A 20282-nucleotide genomic window follows, 5' to 3' on the forward strand; every position below is an offset into this window, starting at 1 on the left:
TGTGAACAACTTGGATGTACATGTTATTAAAATGTTGATACACATTTTGTTGGAAAGACTGGTTTATGATGGTTAGCGGAAGGGGAGTGGTTATGAATAACTTGGATGTGCTTGTTATTTGAATGTTGATAGGATTTCTGTTGGAAGAACAGTTGACATTGGGTGGTTGAGGGGGAGTGGGTATGACTAACGTGGATGTGCATGCAACTAGAATGTTTAAGACAGTTCATAGCAGTTTGGTTAGGACAGGTGATATTGGGTAGTAGAGGGGTGGCGGTATATTTAACTTTGACGTGCCTGTTATTAGAATGTTGTTATCTAACAAAGTGTTGTTTGAAATAATCAAGATGTTATGTTTAAATGACGATAAAATATTTAGGATTAAGAGTTGCCACTCCTTAGTTCAGTCAATGAAGTCGTTCGTAATTCCATTTTTTTTTGGAATGTACTTCAAAAGTAGTGATGTTATACATTCAGCAAATTTTTTTAGCAACTAATCTAATAACAGCATTCACACAGTTGGCATGCAAATTGATCTGAGTGTGAATGAAGAGAGGCAGTCAGGCTTTTTTAAGCAGGTCTGAGAATAAAGTATATGTTAGATAAAAATAGGACTCGGTTGAATATTGGTGATCAGTTTGATCGCTGGAATATGTTGAAGGATGAGCTTAGGTTGAAGACAGACACATCTGTTGCAGATTCCTATATTAATTGGTAAGAATCGGTCATAGACATTTAAAAATTAATGTATATCAGTTATGCTTTTTAAGAAAAATACTCATCAGTGTTAGGCTGAGGACAGCATCATATCAGATGCAAAATGAGGATAGCATATCACATAAGAATCAGCTACCGAACTACTGTATAGCATGGTGTGGGCTTCCTATACTTAAAATGGTGACATCATGAAATCTTGTAATCAACTGAGATCAGTTGACTTGTGGATGTCACTGATCAACATCAGATTAAGTTACACACATGAAAAATGGCAGGGGTTCTCAGTTTGGGAGAGAAATTATATGGCTTTTAATGTCATGATCTCCCACATCCGAAGCTGACACTGTAACCATCTAGGCCACCGGAGCGGTCAATTTGATAATAAACATGAACCACATATATTAATAAGGTCATCACATTGGCTAACAGTGTAACCACTCTGAAGACCAGATTTGATCAGACTTGAAATATACGCTTATACATAAAAAATTTCAGACATGTGTAATAATGGCCAAACTGTATCCGTCCTAATAAGTTAGTCTTGTAATTAACTGGCTGAGATTGTTACTGTTCTGGGAACCATAGTATAGTCTAATCCGATTTTAATGAAACTTACAATATATCAAAATCTGAGAAGAGTTTACTAATGAGATACACACATAATAATGTTGTAATATTGTGTCTCATTCACTAACCTCTGGAATGCTCTTTCTTAAATGACATAATTTTGACTAGACTTTAAATTTGACTTGTGTGATCAAGATTTAAATAGGTTTTGGAAACCAGTGAAATTCAGTTGCATGATAATAGAGTTACTTTGCAGTGAAATGGCTAGCTTTATAACTGTGCTAGAAAACATATGTTTGGTGTGAATTTGTTTTCAGGTTTCTTTAAATACATGCTTATATCTTACTCATATTTGATAATAAGCCGGAAGCAGGCATAATAATGAAGATATTCTGAATAATTTCCTGATTATGCTTACACCAAGGAAACCATAATTATGAACACTTTTGATCTGCTTTGATATATAGGTTTGTATCAACAAGAGCTTGGATGAGTTCACTAATGAATAAGACATCCTTAGTAATGAGGTATTCTTACATCTGATTGGCTGAGCTTATTGCCATTAAGTCAGTTATTATCAGTTTTGAAATATGTGCTTATATCATCAAGAGCTTAATTTAAATAAATAGTGAAAATAATAAGTATTAATGAGTTTATATTTCATCTGATTGCCTCACCTTGTTACCACACTGACAGTCATAATACAGGATGAACTTTGATAAAATTTATCGATTCTGGATCATGAATAAAATTAATAATGGGTAAGATCTGCACATGTTAATAAAGATAATTTTGCATTTGATTGGCTTGTTACCAGTTAAGACACTATTAGCTTATTTTAAACCAACTTTAACCCAATCCAGAACCAGATCAGGTGAGATTTATACCATGCAAGACTTTGTATTTTTTTATATGATTTTGACCAAACTTAGAAAATATGTTTATGTGACCAAGATCTTGATTGAGTATGATTGTGAGTAATTCTGTATCATGAAGATCTTGTAACTGTTTTATGTTGATCCAAGATATGAACATATTAAAGCAGTAATCATGTAAACTCTTATTATCAAGGTCATGGAGTTTGGTAAAGAAGCCTATATTAGTATTGTTCATGATAGATCCTATAACAAGTGAAGTATGTGCATATTAGTGAGATACATGGCAACTGAATGGCTGGGCTAGTTACCATTCTCTGTCTATGGAAATTCCCGATCCTGCTTACTCAAAGGTGGTAAATGAGTTTTTTGTAGCGAAGGTGTAGTTATATTAGTACATTGTGTAAAATCAAACTGATGCAAAGTTTGAGAGAGAGTTTATATTTTGTGTCCTGACAATAGCAGATAAGTCTACATATTGACATCATCAGCTGTCATGTTAAGTAAATCAGGTTAGCAATTTAAGACCTTCTTGGGTTTTTGTTACAGTTGTTGTATCATTCATTATCAAGATCTTGGAAGTGTTATATGTTGATCCAAGTTATAAACACATTAAAGTGGTAATCATGTAAACACTTTGGCTGAGCTGGTTACCATTTTGGAAACCAAATTCTAGTTTGATTTTACTCCACCTTGGTAAAGAAGCCTATACTATTATTGTGTCCTGACAATAGCTGATAAGTCTGCATATTGACGTGATCAGCTGTCGTGTTATATAAGCCAAGTGAGCAATATAAGACCCTCTTGGGTCTCTTGTTACAGTTGTTGTATCATTCATATTGCAGCTAAAAATGTAATGTCAGTCTCATTCTCACTAGTATAGCTAGTCTCATAATTTGTCATGGATCACTATGAAATGGGTTACATGGTCATTAGCTGAGTGTGCATTTTTCAACACATCACCTTGCTCTAGTGATTTTTATTAGAGTGACCTAGTTATTGCTCTTTTCTGTCGGTAGCATGCGAGGGAGTATTTTGAAAGATTACCCTTATTTTACAGTTTTTATCAGTAAATGTGAAAATTGTTATGTATCATGGTCATGATTTAAAATTGCAGAAAGTGTTTAATCTTTTTTGTCCATGACTTTGGAGGACTTAATGTATTTTCTGACTTACAGCTGGATATAGTATCTGACAGAATAGTCTGAATTCCCGATAAATGCTGGTTATACATGATAGTAGACAGATGCAAATCATTGTGAATATTATGGTCATCATCATCAGATATACATGTTGACAAGGCAGTGTATTAACACTATATTTCAGATGAGTAATAATGATTTGATTATAGACATATCATCATCTTATTGTATGTGGTAGAATGCTGGAGATGTATATTTATATGATCAAATTGCTCACCACTCCATTTGGTCTTTATATTTTTAGAACCAGATGAATGTGTTGGGTAATTATAGAGGCCACACTGTGATGCCCAGTGCTCCTGTTGCTAACAATCCTGATGTAAGAAATCCCATGCAGTATGGTGTGCAAATGGTATGTTTGTTCTTGCTTTTATTTTTGTACCATGGCCATATTCTATGAGTGTGACCTAGGTGAATATCTTTGTCCACACATATATAAGCGCAGACATTTGTATTGTATATCACAAACTTGTGTTTTCTACAAGTCATTAAGGCTGGGAAATTGCTGTAACACACTTTCCTTGTGCCATTCTAATTTATGCTTGCCTGATCATTTTTAATTTTTGTGCCAGTCCTTTCCGTGCTAACAGATTGACTTTTTCATTTGCAAAATGTCATTGCACAAAAGAAGCTATTTATGTATTTTACATGATCATAGTCTGCAGTATTCCTTTCCAAGAAACACTGCAGCTTGTGTCTTTTACTAAGGAGATGCAGAAGGAAAAGGAAGAAAATTAGTACTGAGAATGACCCCATCAAGGATTTGACTCTTGCAATGTACAGTGTGACCCTGCTATAGCGTGCTCCGTTATAACACAAATTCGGATATAACACGGTCATGGTGTGGCTCCCGAAATGTCATATGCATGTATTTTTCTTGTACACAAAAAAAATTCTTTCTTAAAACTATGAAAAAAACGTAAAAACATTATTATCATTTTGGAGAAGAGATCGTGTATAAGTAATTCAAGATGATCCTGGCGTGGCTCCTTAAATTTTGTATGTATTTTTCTTGTACATGAAAAAGTAGTTGTTTTCTTCTTAAAAGTACGAGAAATAACGCATAAAAAGTTTATTCTGGGATCACATAGGTCTTCACTAATGTCGCAAACTTGGATAAAGTTTCCTTAATGGCGGCAAAAAATACCATGTGGTGATTTTTTCTTATTGGTGATGTTGTTGACTGTTCAAACTTTTATATACAACCATTGGTTTGGAGTGCAGAAATTCAGAGGCCCCATGAAAGGAAGCCACAAACTGGATATAAAAGGCACTGAAATTTATATATTGTTACATAAACAAATTCTTTGTCCATATTGTCAAACCATCTAAATAGTGCACTGTTATATTATAATCCGCTTATCATGACATCTAGCATGAGTACTGTATGTTGTGAAATATCCGCTTTTTTGTTGTTGACATTTCTGGTAACGGAGATCAACCAGACGAGGTATTATCTCATCATCTATCTTTCATCGGATTTTCAGCCGCTCGCTAGTAATTAATACATTTCCAAAGACTGACATTTATTTGTGGATGGTAAGTAAAATTCCTCTTCTTTACACTCAGAATTAAATCCTTCAGAACACTCACATTTTCTGTAAAAATCCCTGTCATCAAACCAGAACACCTGCATCCCTATCGTCCGTTGACCCTTTGCTAATTTTCAGATGCATGTGTGGAAGGCAGCATCACAGTGTTACCACAAATGTAAAAAAAAATGCATCTTACTTATTGATTTGTTCAATAGGCATGGAGGGACAGTAACTAGAATAGTCCAAATGATGGCCAATTCCTTTTTAAAAATGTACCCAGATGAAATAGTTTGCTGAAATTTCAAAGGAAACAGTTTACCTTTGAAGCACCGATTGCTATGAAAAAGTACTCAGCAAATGGAAAAAATAACCAGTCTCAATCATGCAGTACAATTATTTGATGTTGTGGCTGCATTAAGAAATGGGTATTTGTTTGGTTCTCCAAGGCTGTCCTTTAGCGGTGACTTCAATAACGCATGCACCCTTAATCAAAGAAAGCCAACTACAATCTTTCAATAAAAACAAAGAACTTTTCATCAAGGGAAGTCAGTACCAAACTTAAAAAAGTGATGGAATCTGATGGATTTTTGCATTTTCCAATGTGACTGGAACACATTAGCTGTGCCGTGAAAATTTTATTTTTGTAGGGAAAAAGTTGATGCTTACAAACGCTACCAACGGCAGCTTAAAATGCAAACTAACTTTTACCGACTTGAGACGTACTGAAAAGTAAATGTTCTTCGTCATTCGTTACATGATTGTGCTTTATTTTTCCACTGAATTCAGAGCAATATGACCTGTGACAAAATTATTGAACATTTTAAAGCTTTGTGTGTGTGCATATTTCGATGGAATCACTTGTATCGTGGATTCAATGTATATGATCAGGTTCTAGGGTGAGTACACAGTGTGGATACTATTCATGCTATACATCAGACATCTATATATAAACAGTATTCACGTATATGTACCAATTCGTGGTTCTCTAAATAAAGTAAACTATTATATATGTCTTCTCTGGCTTCCTCCGAGTAGGTCATGGTTGGTGCATAAGCACTAATGAGTGTGGCTTGCTTTTTTCCATGTAAAGGTAGCTTCAGCATTAAAAGCCGGTCATTAATTCACTTTGGCAAGATGGAGAGCTTATTCACCAAACTTGACTTGACAGCCAATCCAACTCCAGACTCCTGACATTTATCGGTGCCATGTCCACTCCAGAAAAAGGTGTAACCAGCTCCAACTTCAGTCAGGTGTCCCTTGTCAGCCAAGCGAGTTTCACTTAGGGGTACTATCTCTATCATGTAGCGAGCAAGTTCTCTCACAATCAGGGCAGTTCTTCTCTCTGGTCTGTTCTCTGGTCTGTCAGCCTCTGCATGATCCAATAGAGTGCGTATGTTCCCCGAACCAAGAGTGAGTGGAATCTTTTGGGTTTTCTTTGTGTTTTGACTGCAAGAATGGGATTCCCTCCAGCCGTGGTAAGCTGGTGGGGGTAGATGAAGCAGGCTTTTTTTAGGGCACCTTTTCTAGCTCCTTCCTTAGGCTATGGAGGTAAGCAGCGCTATCCGGAATAGGTCTGCCTAGTCGCTCAGACGGCTGCCGACATCCATTTCTGCTTCAGATCAATGTAATACGACCATATGGCCCGAGCCGCCTGTGTCCACGTCCACCACTACAGCTGCCAGTGCATCCACACCTGCTGCGTCGCAGCTCACCCATTGCTGCAGGACTTGGGCACGGGTGATGACATAAATGACTTGTGCGTGAATTGGATTAAAGTGAGGAAGAGTTGCGCTGCATCAGCCTTACTCTCTTGTCCAGGCTTCACTTTGTCCAGTTGCAAGACATAGTCAAGATGGCTGGAATGGAGACTAGATGCAGTGGATGACCAAGGCGTCCTATGTGTCTTGCCATGCTCTTAGCGCTCCACATCACTTTGCTGGGTCCGCCTTTCTGCCTACTTAGGGTTAAGCGAATAATGAATAGTGTTTTTTTTTTTTTTTACATTAACATTTTGGTTCAATAAGACTGTGTAAACAATGGCAATGTCATTGTGTGATTCTTAAAAGAGTAATAAGTTAATACATGCTATGGTTATCATCATGTCATATTTTTAGCAGATGAAAGTCGATGCATATTATTGTTATCTATGTGTCATATTTTTACTAGATGGATATGAAAGTTAATGAATATTATTGCTATCATCAGAAGATATGCATCTTGATTATACAGTATAGTTTGGAAGAGTAATGCTTTTAACTATACACTGACTTGTATCCTCGTATGGTTAGTATTAAGATGCTGGTGAGGAAGGATATACTTGTCTGAATGAACTGCACACCATTCAACTATTCCTTTCATTTCTACAACCTGATGGTTTTGTATGATAATTATGGAGATTACATGGTCATGCCTACTTTTCCTGTAAATAACAGACTTGGTCTAATAAATCCCATCCAGTATGATGTCGAAGCACAAATGTTAAGTTCATCCTAACTTTTATTTTTGTATCTTAGATATGTTCTGTGTATGGGTCCTAAGGTGTTATCCTGGTCCATCCATACTTGTGTATACACAGGGTTTGCATGGCGTTTAAAGGTCTTTTAAATCTTGTAAAAATTAACCTAGATTTGTAAAAGTGTGCAAATTATGGGAATGTCATTTATAAATTAAAAAAATATAAAAAAAATAATAAATAACTTATTGGCGACATACCAGCCACAAGTGGAGATGGCTAATGAGCACAGTGTGACTGGAAGTTTTGTCTCCCTTTCATCTGAGCTTTCTGTTTAAAAGTTTTCATTGTGTGCAACAAGATGCCGAGTGCTTCGATGATCAATGGATGTAAAATTCTGAATATAGTAAATGGCTCAGGAAGGATCCAGGCTATAAACAAAAGGCATTAGGCACACTGTACAAGAGGAATCTTGATGTTTCAAGCCTGTGAGAAGCAGCTGTAGCACCTCATGCAAAAGGTAAGTGAATTCATGATCTCTTGACTGCTGATATTACTTCTATTTTTAGTCTCTATCAGATATGCCACAGATCAAGGAACGCAACCGTATAAGTTCAAATCTAACAAAGCTTGTTAGAATAAAATTGTAACGGGTGAGACAAATTTCTTTACAATGTACACATATAAAGATTTCTTTTTAACATAATGCTCGCCAGTCCTGCGTCTGAGGAGAATGAACAACTTCTCCTGTTCATACTGTTGTCTGAGCCCAGAAAGGGCAAATGTATTTAAATTTATTTGTATCTGTATTATTATTATTATTATTATTATTATTACAAACTTAAATATAAAACTGGCTGTTACACCCATATGTTGTCTGCCTAATTTTATTTATGAATGTTTCACCTATAAAATTTTGCTAAAATACTAGGGTCATGTGTTTTAATATATGGCAGGTAACCATGAGTAAATCTCCATATTATGGACTTAGAATAGTGTGCCAGCTTAACCTACAGCATCGGTATCATTGTCGAAGTTGACATCAAGTGATCTCAGCAGACATGTAACAAAACATGATGTTCGGAAAGCAGAGGTGATCTGGGCAATTAAGTGCATTAACAGTCACTACAGCATGAATTCACGTTCAGACTTTGGTCAGATATTTAAACCTATATTTACAGGCAGTGAGATTGCTTCTTCCTTCACTGGTGCTGATAAGAAAACAACTTATTTGTGCACCTTTGGACTATATCCCTATTTGCTAATGAGCTCAGGAAGAATATCCATTTCAAGCCATAATCATTACTCTTTCATGAAAATCTTAATGCTGACCTTCAGGAAAAACAAATGGATGTATATACCCTAATATGGGATTCAGATTGATTCAAGATATTTTATTACAACTCCCTCTTCCTTGGCCATGCAAAAGAGAGGACATTGCACAGCTTAGTCCAGTTGTCACAACTCTAGGCCACAGACACCTTATTCAGATGTAAATGGATGGACCCAATGTTAAGTTGAAGGTGCAACGATTATTGCAAGATGAAGTTGGAAAATCAGTTGGAGGGATGAAATTGTTGCAGACTGTTACATGTGGCCTGCATGTGTAACACGATGCTTTTAGAAGTGGGTTTTCAGCTGCCTCATGGGACGTATAAACTTTTTATGTCTGCAGTCTATCACCTATTTCACAACTCTGCTGCCATAAGGGAAGAGTTTATGGATGTTTGTGAGGCACCACCATTCCCACTTAAGTTTTGCTCTCACAGGTAATTACTTCAAAAATTATGTTATTCTCAGAATTAAACTGGCTGAAATTTGAAAACCGTGACAGATTGGCATATTAGCATAAGGCAGTATTTTAATGTTCAGTGTTAAATATGATATATGTCCTCAGTATTTGTAATTTTAAATCAGAATAAAGAATGCAAAGGTTACAAACTGACATTGATAAGATTTAAACATTGCAGAACACCTTTTCCTAAGACACAAATTGAATAATGTCTTACCCTGGTGCCATTCTGTGGTCTCCCTAATGTGTTACAACTGAAACAAACCTGTATTTTTGTTAAAAAGCAAAGTACATGACCATAATAGTCAAAGCCAGCACCATGGTGAATGTACAATTTTGTCTATTAGAAACTAATTTATATTGCAGATGGCTGGAGAATGTCGAGCTAGCAGAAATGGTCATCCATCTTCTTCCATACTTGGAGGCCTTTTGTTTTCTCAGCAGGAAAAGTCTATACCATGCTGCAGATCTTTCAGATATTTGACGAAGATGATTGGGGATCCATTAATAAAAGGCAAACTGCAGTTTTTTGTCATGATTGTACAGGAGATCAAACCATTCCTTACACTTTACCAAACTGACCAACCAATGATTCCATTTTTGGCGAAAGACATTACCAAAATGTTTAAAAATTTCCTGTCAAGAATCATGGAAGAATCTATCTTGAAACCAGCAACATCAGTGGTAGGAATATGAAGCTCTGACTATGCAGACCAAAGCAAACAAGTCGATTGAGGAAAAGTGGATATTGAATTTGCTGCATCTCCTACATTTCTGTGCACCAAAGAAGGGATATCTGACAGAGACAGATACATATTTAGGACACAGTGTAGAGACTTTCTTATGGACATGCTAAAGATTCTTGAGAAGTTGCCTACTTCCTTCCTCTTGACAAGGAGTCTTCAGTGGACGGATCCAAGGCACATGGCCAAAAATCCTGGCAATGAGAAGGAAAACTGCAGTTGGAAAAGTGCCTTGACAAGACAATTTAAGAAAAATCTGTCCATCCTCTCAGATTCAGATAGGATTAACAAAGAAACTGGGGACAGGCTTACAAAACAGTTTGAAGAATTCTGTGAGTCTTTTCCAAATGATAGAGAGTTTAAGGATTTTGATCCAGTTACAAACCAGATTGACCAGATCTACTACAAGAGAACGCATGATGAGAAAAAGTATGCTGAACTGTGGGATTTGATGAAGCAGCTTCTACTTATATCCCCTGGCCACACAACAGTAGAGCAAAGATTCAGTTTGAACAAGCAGACAACTACTGAAAATTTGCAGAAGGAAGGCTTGGTGGCCAGAGGCAACATTATCCAGGCAGTTAGAAATGCAGGCAAGCCTGCCTGTCCTCCTGTGACCATGGCACTACTTGCTTATGCATCTACTACCAGAAATAAATACAAGCAGCACCCGGAAGAAATTAAAAAAAAACAAAAAAACAAAGAAGCAGAAAAACAAGAGAAATGTAGAAGACAAAGACTTAGAGGAGCTAAACGCAAACCATTGCAGACTTGAATCTGACATTGCAACCATGAAGAGGTCTGCAGATGAAAAGGCTCTTGGTGAAGAAAAATATGGTGGCCTTCGATTGTTGGCAGATTCAAATGCGCTGTTGAGAGGTATCAAGGACAAGATGATTGCCTTGAAGGAGCTGGACCAGCTCACAGAAGAGAAAGAAAAATGATCAAGACTCAGTGACATCATCTATTCAACATTTTTAGACCTGCCTGTTTTGCTCAAGAACTTTTGATTTTTATTCTGTTTAAGTTATGATGTATGTTGTTGACTTAAAAGTGATTCTGTGATTGATCATGATGTTCCTGATTTTTTTCCCAGAACTTGACTAGTGAATCATGATGTTTCCTGCAGCCAACTTATCATGATAATAAATACAAATATCAAAATTATATTATTGTTGCATGTGTGCATTTTGGAGTTGTCCATTGCATGTCAGTTTGAAAAGTCACTGAATTACTCTACAATTTTCCCTTAATTAAATATTGAATGTTTATGAAAGGTTTATAAAATTGTGTTGAAGATTTTTAAAAGTTTCTAAAATGTTTATAAATTTCATAGTAAAAGTCTTGTATAAAACTTGATACATCCATCATGGTACATCACAAAAATAGTATGTTTCGGACAAGTTAATTATTTCTTCTGGCATATTTGACTTTATACCTTTCATCCTTGTACAAAATGTTATTTGTAATTTGTTCCATACATTGCTTGTATTCTTGATTTAGTTGCAATGTTATGATCCGAATTAGCAATATTCCTGAGAAATACAATACTAAAACCAATGAGAGATCGTTTGCTTATTGGAACTGACTGCTTTTGTAAATTATCTTTGCAGCTGGTGGCTTTGTAATATCAATTTTCTTCAGTCAAAATGATATTGATATGCTTATTATTGCCAGTCAGAGCAATGAATAATAATATCATTTGGAATAGTTATTTTCCATTTCATTTGTGTCTGAACACAGTGCTAGACATATCTTGTTGCAACTAATCTTTTCAGTACCGTGTAACTTAATATGGTCATGGTCTACAGACATCCACTGTGGAGAGAATGTTGGCTCACCTGTGTCACTTTTATGTACTTTGGAGGAAATTTCTTTAGATATTGTTCATTTTTGGAATATGTGTAAGATCTAAGCACTATTTCTCCCATGTTCTGAAAACTTTGATCTGAATTAGTCTAAAATACAGTCTTTTGTAGTTATTGAAATAAGGAAAATTAATTTTGCCAGACTAGACAATACCAGTTTTTTAAAGTGCAATGAATGAATGACAAAATATAATAATGCTAAAGAAGTAATATATTGTTTAGTTTTCAATTGACCTCTGAAGTCCAGGAAGTGAAAATGATACAACAGAGTTAGACGTCTTTTAATATGTGAATATCTGAAGTAAGGCAAAGCTGTATGCTCTATAACCCAAATTACTCTCATCAAACATTCAATGTAATAGAGGGAATTACAAAAAATCTTTAAGCATTTCCTAAGATATTCAGGGCAGTATGCCCAGTTATCCTGGTGAAAACGTATCTGGTCTTGGAAATCCTATGCAGTATCACTCAGACCCAGCCAGATCTTTGAAGTGGTACCTTAATGAACGGAGCCGGTTGGTCAAGGAAGATCGCGCCTTCTTCTACCGTTTAAGTCTGGACAAGACAATATATCAGCTCAGACTATCTCAGGAAATAACCTCGGCTCAAGTAAACTTAATACGCATCTCAGATCATGAGGTTAGGGCACTTTCCACCAGCCTAGCATCTGACTGGAACTGTTCTCTAACTGACATCATTCAGGTTGTGGGATGGAGATTGAAGTCCACATTCTCTAGCTGTTGTCTTCGAGGTCTGTCTTCCCAAAGGGCCTAATTTTATCTGGTAGGACCTATATCCGCAGCTCAAAAGGTCAAATGCCCGGGTCAATCGACAGCTTCTTAAGATATGGCTTCACGACTTCTGCTGGATTTGTGAGGGGGGGATTTTGTTTTTTCCTTCTGATGCTGCGCCTCGTCAGATGGAGTCCCCTCCAGCTGGGTTACCTAGAAGATGTCTCTTATATCTTAGGGGACCAGAGATTTATCTTGTGTGTAAGATGCACCTTCCTCCATCTCTTACCTGTTCCCCTAAGGTATTAAGATTTTGTGATGTATTCGAAGAATAAACCCATTTTTCCTAGTAAAATATGTTTCTTGGAAAATATTCACCCAATCACAATACACATAAACCCTCCTAGTAGTTACAGAGCGGGCCTACCACTCTTGTAATAACTTGGATATCCATACACGTTGCCACCAAGTCTTGTATGTAAGGGGAGATTACTCTGTCCATCCAGGACAGAACTCCCTTTAGCTAAAAGCAGTATCTGGGCAGGCTGGATATGTGAGGTAGTGGTAGTTCTCCTAAGGAATTATGATATTTTCAAAGAAAGATATTTTACTAGGAAATATTGGTTTCTTATTTGAAATAAATATATCTTGTCACACAAAAAAATCCCGATCGGAAAGAACATTCTAGCCCCATACATTTTAAATGACCTTCATTCCCTTGCAGTACATGTGTACCCAGTTAAAACTGAAGAAGTAGATGTATTTAGATATTTATCCTCGTGACTGTGCCATAACGTGATTGTAATTGAGAATTTGCTCATTTTTGTTGTTGTGTTTTGTCTGTTTTTTTTTTTTTATAGAAAAATGTGGCTGTTATCCAGAATTTAATTGTCTAGGCCTTAGAGGATTTTTTTCTTCATGAACAGTAAGATAAATTTAGGTTATTCAAGAAAATATCAATACAGTGTGCCTCACGTCAAGTTGATGCGTAAGTTGGTTCAGATTTCTCTAAAGAAAGTAAAAGTGTAAATGTGTTGCAAAATAAGATGATCAACCATTTCTATATGACAAGACATTTTTATTTTTTTATAGACATTAATATCATTTGATTCTTGAACAACCTAAATTTATCTTACTGTTTATGAGAGAAAAAAATCCTCTAAGGCCTAGACAATGGTATAAAATGTTACACTATGCCATTCCTTGCTTTAATTGGAATAATCCCATCTTGTGACAGTGGTATCTGATAATAAATCATGTATGACTTTTTGGTCTTTCTATGGATAGTCATCTTCCTTTGACTATTCAGATTTCAATCAGCAAAACTTCAGTTGATATTGGCTGAACCATAATTTGACCTACATGCATACGTGAGACACGCCAAGTCATTCATATAATAGGATAGAAACATGCCATTCCCAAGATGAAATTGACATCTTTGGGTGCTAACATTTTATAACCGTGTTTACAATGGTCACTGCCTTGGTTTCTGCTGAATATCTGCTGAAGCCTAGTATTTATTATAGATCCTTTAAGTTTCAAAGTGGGCAGGATAAATGCATGTTCAGATTTGTGGTATAAAAAAGAACACTATGCCATTCCTTGCTTTAATTGGAATAAACTCATCTTGTGACAAATGAAATAATAAAAAAATAATGACAGTAGGAAATAATAATTAAGCTCCATCAAATGAATTTGGCCGGTCTCATACAGTACATTTGCATTCAGATCTGAACTGGTTTATTGTTGTAAACATGTATATTCAATCTTGTAATACGGCCATTACTGCTTAAGGAATAAACATGTAGTTCCCATTGAAGTGTAAATTCAATGTTTTTTTTGTGTTGTTTGTGTTTTTTAAACAGAGGCTACTGCTGTGTGGAATTTAATTGTCTATATTTCAACAGTAAGATAAATTTTACACTGTTCAAGAGAGTCTGTGTGTGTGTGTGTGATTTGGATTTTTAACATAGCATTAACAATTTTTCAATCATATTGCTACGATGTCTGTAGTGTGACAGTTTCAAGTGATGTCTAGCACGGGGTCATCGTGCCACAGACATGTAACATGATGTCCCACCCAGTGACATTATCCTGACACCAGGCCGACTGGTCCTAACACTAACTTCTTAACGCTGAGCGCCAAGCAAGGCAGCTGTTAGTACCATTTTTGTAAGTGCTTGGTATGTCTCGGCCGGGGTTCAAACCCATGACCTTCCGCATCCGAGGCACACACTCTAACCACTAGACCACTGGAGTGGTTGTTCAAGAGAAGCTCAACCACATGGGTCCCTCGTATGGTCAGCGCATCACAAAAAATACAAGTTTTTTAAAATTTATTTATATTGTCCATATATATGACTGAAATAAAAATCACTGATTGGTGAATGGTATTTAGTTGTTAATCACTCATGGCGCATCGGTCTTTTCATTAGTAGTCTTCTTTAATTGGTTGTTAATGTCAATTATGTTGATCAGCTTCTATATGGTGGATATGCCATCGTTGTGTTAGGGGATTATGTCCCCTACCATGTAGCGTGGGGTTCTGAAAATTGCACGTAACTGTGCTGTATGTAAATTGAAAAAATTGGAAAATAACTAATCATCGATAACAAGTTTATTGATGCATATTGCATATGCATGGATTGAGGATCTGAGATGAGTAAATTGGGGCAAAGAACCATCGTAACAGCTGATGATGGCACTGATCATGGTTCCATTTGGTAGGTTTACATGCTCCCAGGTGCTTTTGCTGCTGTATCTGTGACTATAAAATCAAGCTCTACTTGGTCCATAATTAACTGTGTACAGCGGCACTTGTTATCAGATGAAGCACTATGGGTGAATTTGCCAATAATTTTTCAAAATATATCATTTTCATCACCACTCATTAAGTTTGGTAGCCAGACTTGTTTTTGTGGCCTTGTGAAATTATTACCTCATTCACTGTCAACTGTGTCAATATCCCCGCATCAGGCATATGTTTGGTAAACTCAGATGTTTCAATCATGGCATATCCAGTTTATCAGACAATTTATTGCAACTCTGGTCATTTCATGTGTTGGATGACCAAATGTTGAGAAATTTGGCTCACATTCACCTTCTCCAAGAAAACTAGTGGCTGACGAGTCACCATATCACCATAAATTACATCAAAGTGATTGTATTTTGTGTTTGAAAGGCCACCGTATTCTAATTCAATACACGAGCATTAACCATCCTCAGTAATGTCCCTTGGTCTTGGACACCATGAGCTTTTTTGCAGGGTGACTTGAGCAGCCATATACAGGATTGTAAAACAATTATTTATGAGGTCATCAATGTCGATTTTTAAATTGATGATGCTGTATTTTAGCACTACTTTTTTCATCTTATCATGGAGAGATTCATTGCAATAAAGTTTGCCCAGTGATAGCATAGATTGATCAAATCGGAATCAGCTGATGAATCCACCATCCGATCCAAGATCACTCTGAAAGTCAGATTGAGATTGGATTGTTTTACTAATATTATAAATTTTCGTTAAAAATATTACCGAGCTAAAATCTGGTAGTTTTCTTCAGCTGAAATTTTGTTACACTTGCCATCCATGCATGCACCTTGTGGCAATCTATTACTACAGGGGTGACTTTACTATGATAGTTGCCGAAATTGTATAAGACCTTGTTAGTTAATATTTGTACTACTATTGGAAACTTTAATCACGTTTCCAGCACTGCGCTGACTTCTATTTTAGCTCCATTTGCTCTAATATGCTCTTCCCATGTCTGTTTCCCTCTCTGGCAGTTCTTTCAGTCCTTTTCCTCGTTGAGCATTCATAAAATGTTCTGTGACCCACTGAGCCACACAATTTATGATCCTAATTCATATTGGTTGAAGCGCACTAATGTCAGGCAGTTTAATGGATAAAGTGAGTAAACAGCAGAAGTTACAGTATATGCTCACTCATAATATGGCCAGTCAATACCAGTCAGCGTTCCAAGTTTAGAATTTTTGTCCACGGTAACAACACAAGATTGTACCATATAATCCACATTTGGTCATCCTCACCATCGTCTTAGACAATAAATTTAATTCTAAATAAATACTTTTTGCCATCCACTGGATGATCAAAAATCATCCGTGCCCTTTGGTCATTCATTGTAACGTCAATGAAAATGCTGTCATGGTCTATCTGGAACGTTGACCAAACATGAGCTGCACTATCGTGCCTAAACCCGTCCTTAACCATTCTGATATATTCATGTAATTGTAAATCAAATGGTGGGCATTTTGTCTTATCGGCTACACTGTCAAATTCATACCTTGTAGTGGTCATGACCACTGCTGGCTTAATCACAGCTAATTGTGCAACCGCTTCTCTCATAATTTCTAAAAATTTAATCTGATTTTGCAACTTGTCTTAGGCAATATTTGAGTTTGGAAAGGTTAGTCTAACACTGGTGAGATTATTTTACTGTTCTCACAATTGTTTTGCTTCAGTCCATCCACCCCTTTTCTAATTAAGGCAAGATTTTCTCTACTTGAACATTATGCAGGAATATTATATAATATCATGAGCAAAATATAGTGACAAGTGGCATATGATGGGGTCAGTTATTGTGGATATTATTTAGATAGTGTCTGGCGATGTAGTTTCGGGCCAAAATCATGTGTAAAATGCAGGATGAGTGTCAGAGGAATCTCTGAACCATGTATTTCTTGTAGGGGGAGAAAATATTGAGTGCTGAAACAATAATATGATAAAATAAACCATGGGTCACACTAAAAGATGCTAAAGATTATCTTCATAGTAAGTATAATAATGTGCTGTATTTTGCTTACCTCTGAACTATACCGGTACATTGTAATGCCATTTTCTCTCTGTATAATTTATACTGCCCTGCTAAAATTATCATGGAAACATTCGAAATCTTGCTAACCACGCTTTCATACACGGCTTGGTTCTGCTTTTGGCAACTGAGAAATCAACATTTTCTTTTAAGGCATTGATGCTAGAAATGACCTTTAAAAACACTCAAATAGGATCAGTTTAGCCTTCCCTGTTTTTTTTTTTTTTTTAACCAAGGGATATCCAGCGGATTGATTCTGGGGTTGATGCAAGGCTCAGATCGGCATGGGTTTTTCTTCTCATCTTTATGTAGGTATGATCCAAACCAGATTATCAGAAGAATAGTGCAAGTTCTGTTAATTTGTTGAGTTTTGTTTTGTGTAAGCAATATATTTTAAGGAGTGATAATACCTTTCTTTTTTGTACAACTTTAATATATCTTCATCGCATAGACTGTTCTTTTAGTTGATTAAAACAATTCTAGTCAAAGATCCAGTAACATTTCAGATAGACAAAACTTAATTTTGTGAGATATATTTTATAACTTATGAAATAGAAAGTTAGGTCATTTCAAACAATATCGATAATATATCATTTTTTTTTATCTTGATATGTAGCTAGTTTGGATAATGAATTTCTCTCAATGAAGATATTATTTATTATTATTATTATTATAAAAATTAATATCCTTTATTTATTGAGGGTGACATCATTGCCTTACATGTAATTTATACTGTGACCTTGCAATTAAAAAATCTACACATTCCAGTAGTAACAAGTGTTCAATGTTAACATGAACTGGATAAATCAATATAGATATAACAAAAGTTAATTAATGTTCTAGAAGTTTAACTAGCCTTTTCAGATATATGTGAGACTCTTATCACAGCTACAGATGCAAATGTTTGTGGTCATTGAGAAAGGATTGCCCATTAAAATATTTGCAGTGTTATGATTGCATAGAAGCGTGAAACATTAGGTGCTTCTTTGACATCATACTGCACTGTGCCATTTAACTGTACTGTTGCAAAAATCTCTTAAAATGCTATAACTTAACATTATTGCTTTCACTTGACCATGTACACTTTGTGCTGATTTCCTTACAAACATTAAACCAGTGAGATAATCTGGCGCTAAGTTTGTTATGACCTTGAATATGAAAAGTTCTTTTTCTGAAACTAACATATTACTTAATTCACCTGTATATTTGCTGAAAAGAGTATATATAAGAAGAATTGTACATATGTACACAGTACATACATGCAGAAGATCAAATTATGGAAAACCAGCCAAATTTTCCAATACAGCATGCAAATTTTATCCCTTTCAATAATTCATTGTCTCTTTGATAATTTAGAATTTGTTGAAGCAGAATGAAATATTTTCAGTTAAGATACCTAAGCATCGGGCACATTAACAATTTAAATGTTCTGTACTATTTAATTCTGAGGAAAATTCTTTCCATGGGGCTGTTGGTTGCATTGAGTGGATAAACATTGTCAACATTCATTGTAAATTTAAGTCCTACATCTATTTCATGGCACATTGTAAATTTTCATTTAGTTTGCACCCACTGATGCATACATCATAAACGCATTGTGATTTATTGTCTGTACACACGAGTACTGTACAACGCCTAAACCAGCACGGACAATCATTTATATATAAAACAAAAAATTATAGTTTGATTCCAGTATTACTCATGATAGTAGTTTCAGCTCCCAATGGCTAGTTCATTACAAAATGAGAGAGGCATGCATAAGCCATTCCTGCAAGTACATAAACTCTATGTAGTGAAGACAACTGTATTGTCAACTTTCCCAAAAAGAACATAGTATCTATGCAGTCGTGACACCCATGCTGTAAGCCTCTCTAGCCAATAATCAGCCTCTACTCAGTCATGACACCTGTAGTGTAAGCCTCTCCAGCTAGTACATGGTCTATGTGCAGTCAGGACACCTGTAGTGCTAGCCTTTCCAGCCAGTATATTGCCTCTGTACAGTTCAAGACACATGTAGTTCCTCCTCAGGTGAACAATAGAAGATGGGTCCATGTGGTCCAAGGCTAAAATAGCAAGGATATTAGAGGAGTGTGACCCCCAGAGATGCAATGTGCAGCAGGCTCACCAGCATGTGGACAAGCCCTGACAATCATCAACCAATCCCAGACTATATACACCTCTCCCTCACTAACTCTGCTCATTGGGGTCCACAAATATAGACTGACTATAAGCAAGGGTGCGTTACCAAAGGACCTAAACAAAATCCACTAGACATGAGAACTGTGGGGTGAGGGGGAACTGGGCTGTTTAATGACTAAATCCTTGTTTTATAATCGTGTTGAGAATAATTTTCAATAAAGTGCTTTTTCTGATGAAACTGTTTGTTATTCTGTATAGATTTCATTTATTTTCAAAATGTCCAACATATGAAAGATCGATAACGTAACTCCAACTAGTTTTAAGAACCAACATGGTACGCCTGCCTCACAATCTTGTACACATCACCTGACAACAGCAACTGCTTCTGTGACATTTTACCTGATATCCTTTAGGATGCACTACAGATAAGCGTATTCTCCTTTGTGTCTTCAATGCAAGAGTTGAATCAGACTACAAATCATGATCATGATGTCTTGGACACCCTGGTGTCAGCACGATTAATGAGAATGGCTAAAGGTTACTTGAATGGTGCCTACATAAGCAGTTTTCCATCACCACCATATTCTCTGGTGGGTGTGTGGTGTGGTGTGTGCAAATATTTGCATTGTGTAATAGGCATCATCCAAAATCCAGTCATTGGCATCAACTTGGCCAAAGTATTGCCAGAAGACACAATCTAGTCTGTTTATTTCACACTCACCCCTATCATAGTGCAGACTGTGACACCAGCCACCCACTTACCAGCAGACTTGGAGTGTAGCCCAGAACGGTAAGTAAATTCAAGCATAAAGGCTTATCACACGTGAAT

At 36.2% G+C, this 20282-nt stretch overlaps 2 protein-coding genes across 2 annotated transcripts in view; both read left to right on the forward strand.

The window, feature by feature from the left end:
- The window catches only part of LOC149787040 (uncharacterized), a 101146-nt gene that overhangs the window by 32812 nt on the left and 48052 nt on the right, over positions 1-20282 (forward strand). The window contains exon 9 of the mRNA XM_089976024.1: positions 3606-3713. Coding sequence (XP_089832150.1) covers positions 3606-3713 — 108 coding nt within the window. The remainder of the gene's footprint in view (positions 1-3605; positions 3714-20282) is intronic.
- Positions 4331-14313, forward strand: LOC149787041 (uncharacterized). Its single transcript, XM_089977586.1, has 2 exons — positions 4331-9117; positions 9507-14313. Exon 2 carries the CDS (start codon positions 9984-9986, stop codon positions 10656-10658), a length of 675 nt encoding a protein of 224 aa, XP_089833712.1. The 5' UTR covers positions 4331-9117; positions 9507-9983; the 3' UTR covers positions 10659-14313.

This window comes from Sinohyriopsis cumingii, chromosome 12, assembly GCF_028554795.1.
Source record: "Sinohyriopsis cumingii isolate HCF-2022 chromosome 12, ASM2855479v2, whole genome shotgun sequence".
Taxonomy (NCBI): Eukaryota; Metazoa; Mollusca; class Bivalvia; order Unionida; family Unionidae; genus Sinohyriopsis; species Sinohyriopsis cumingii.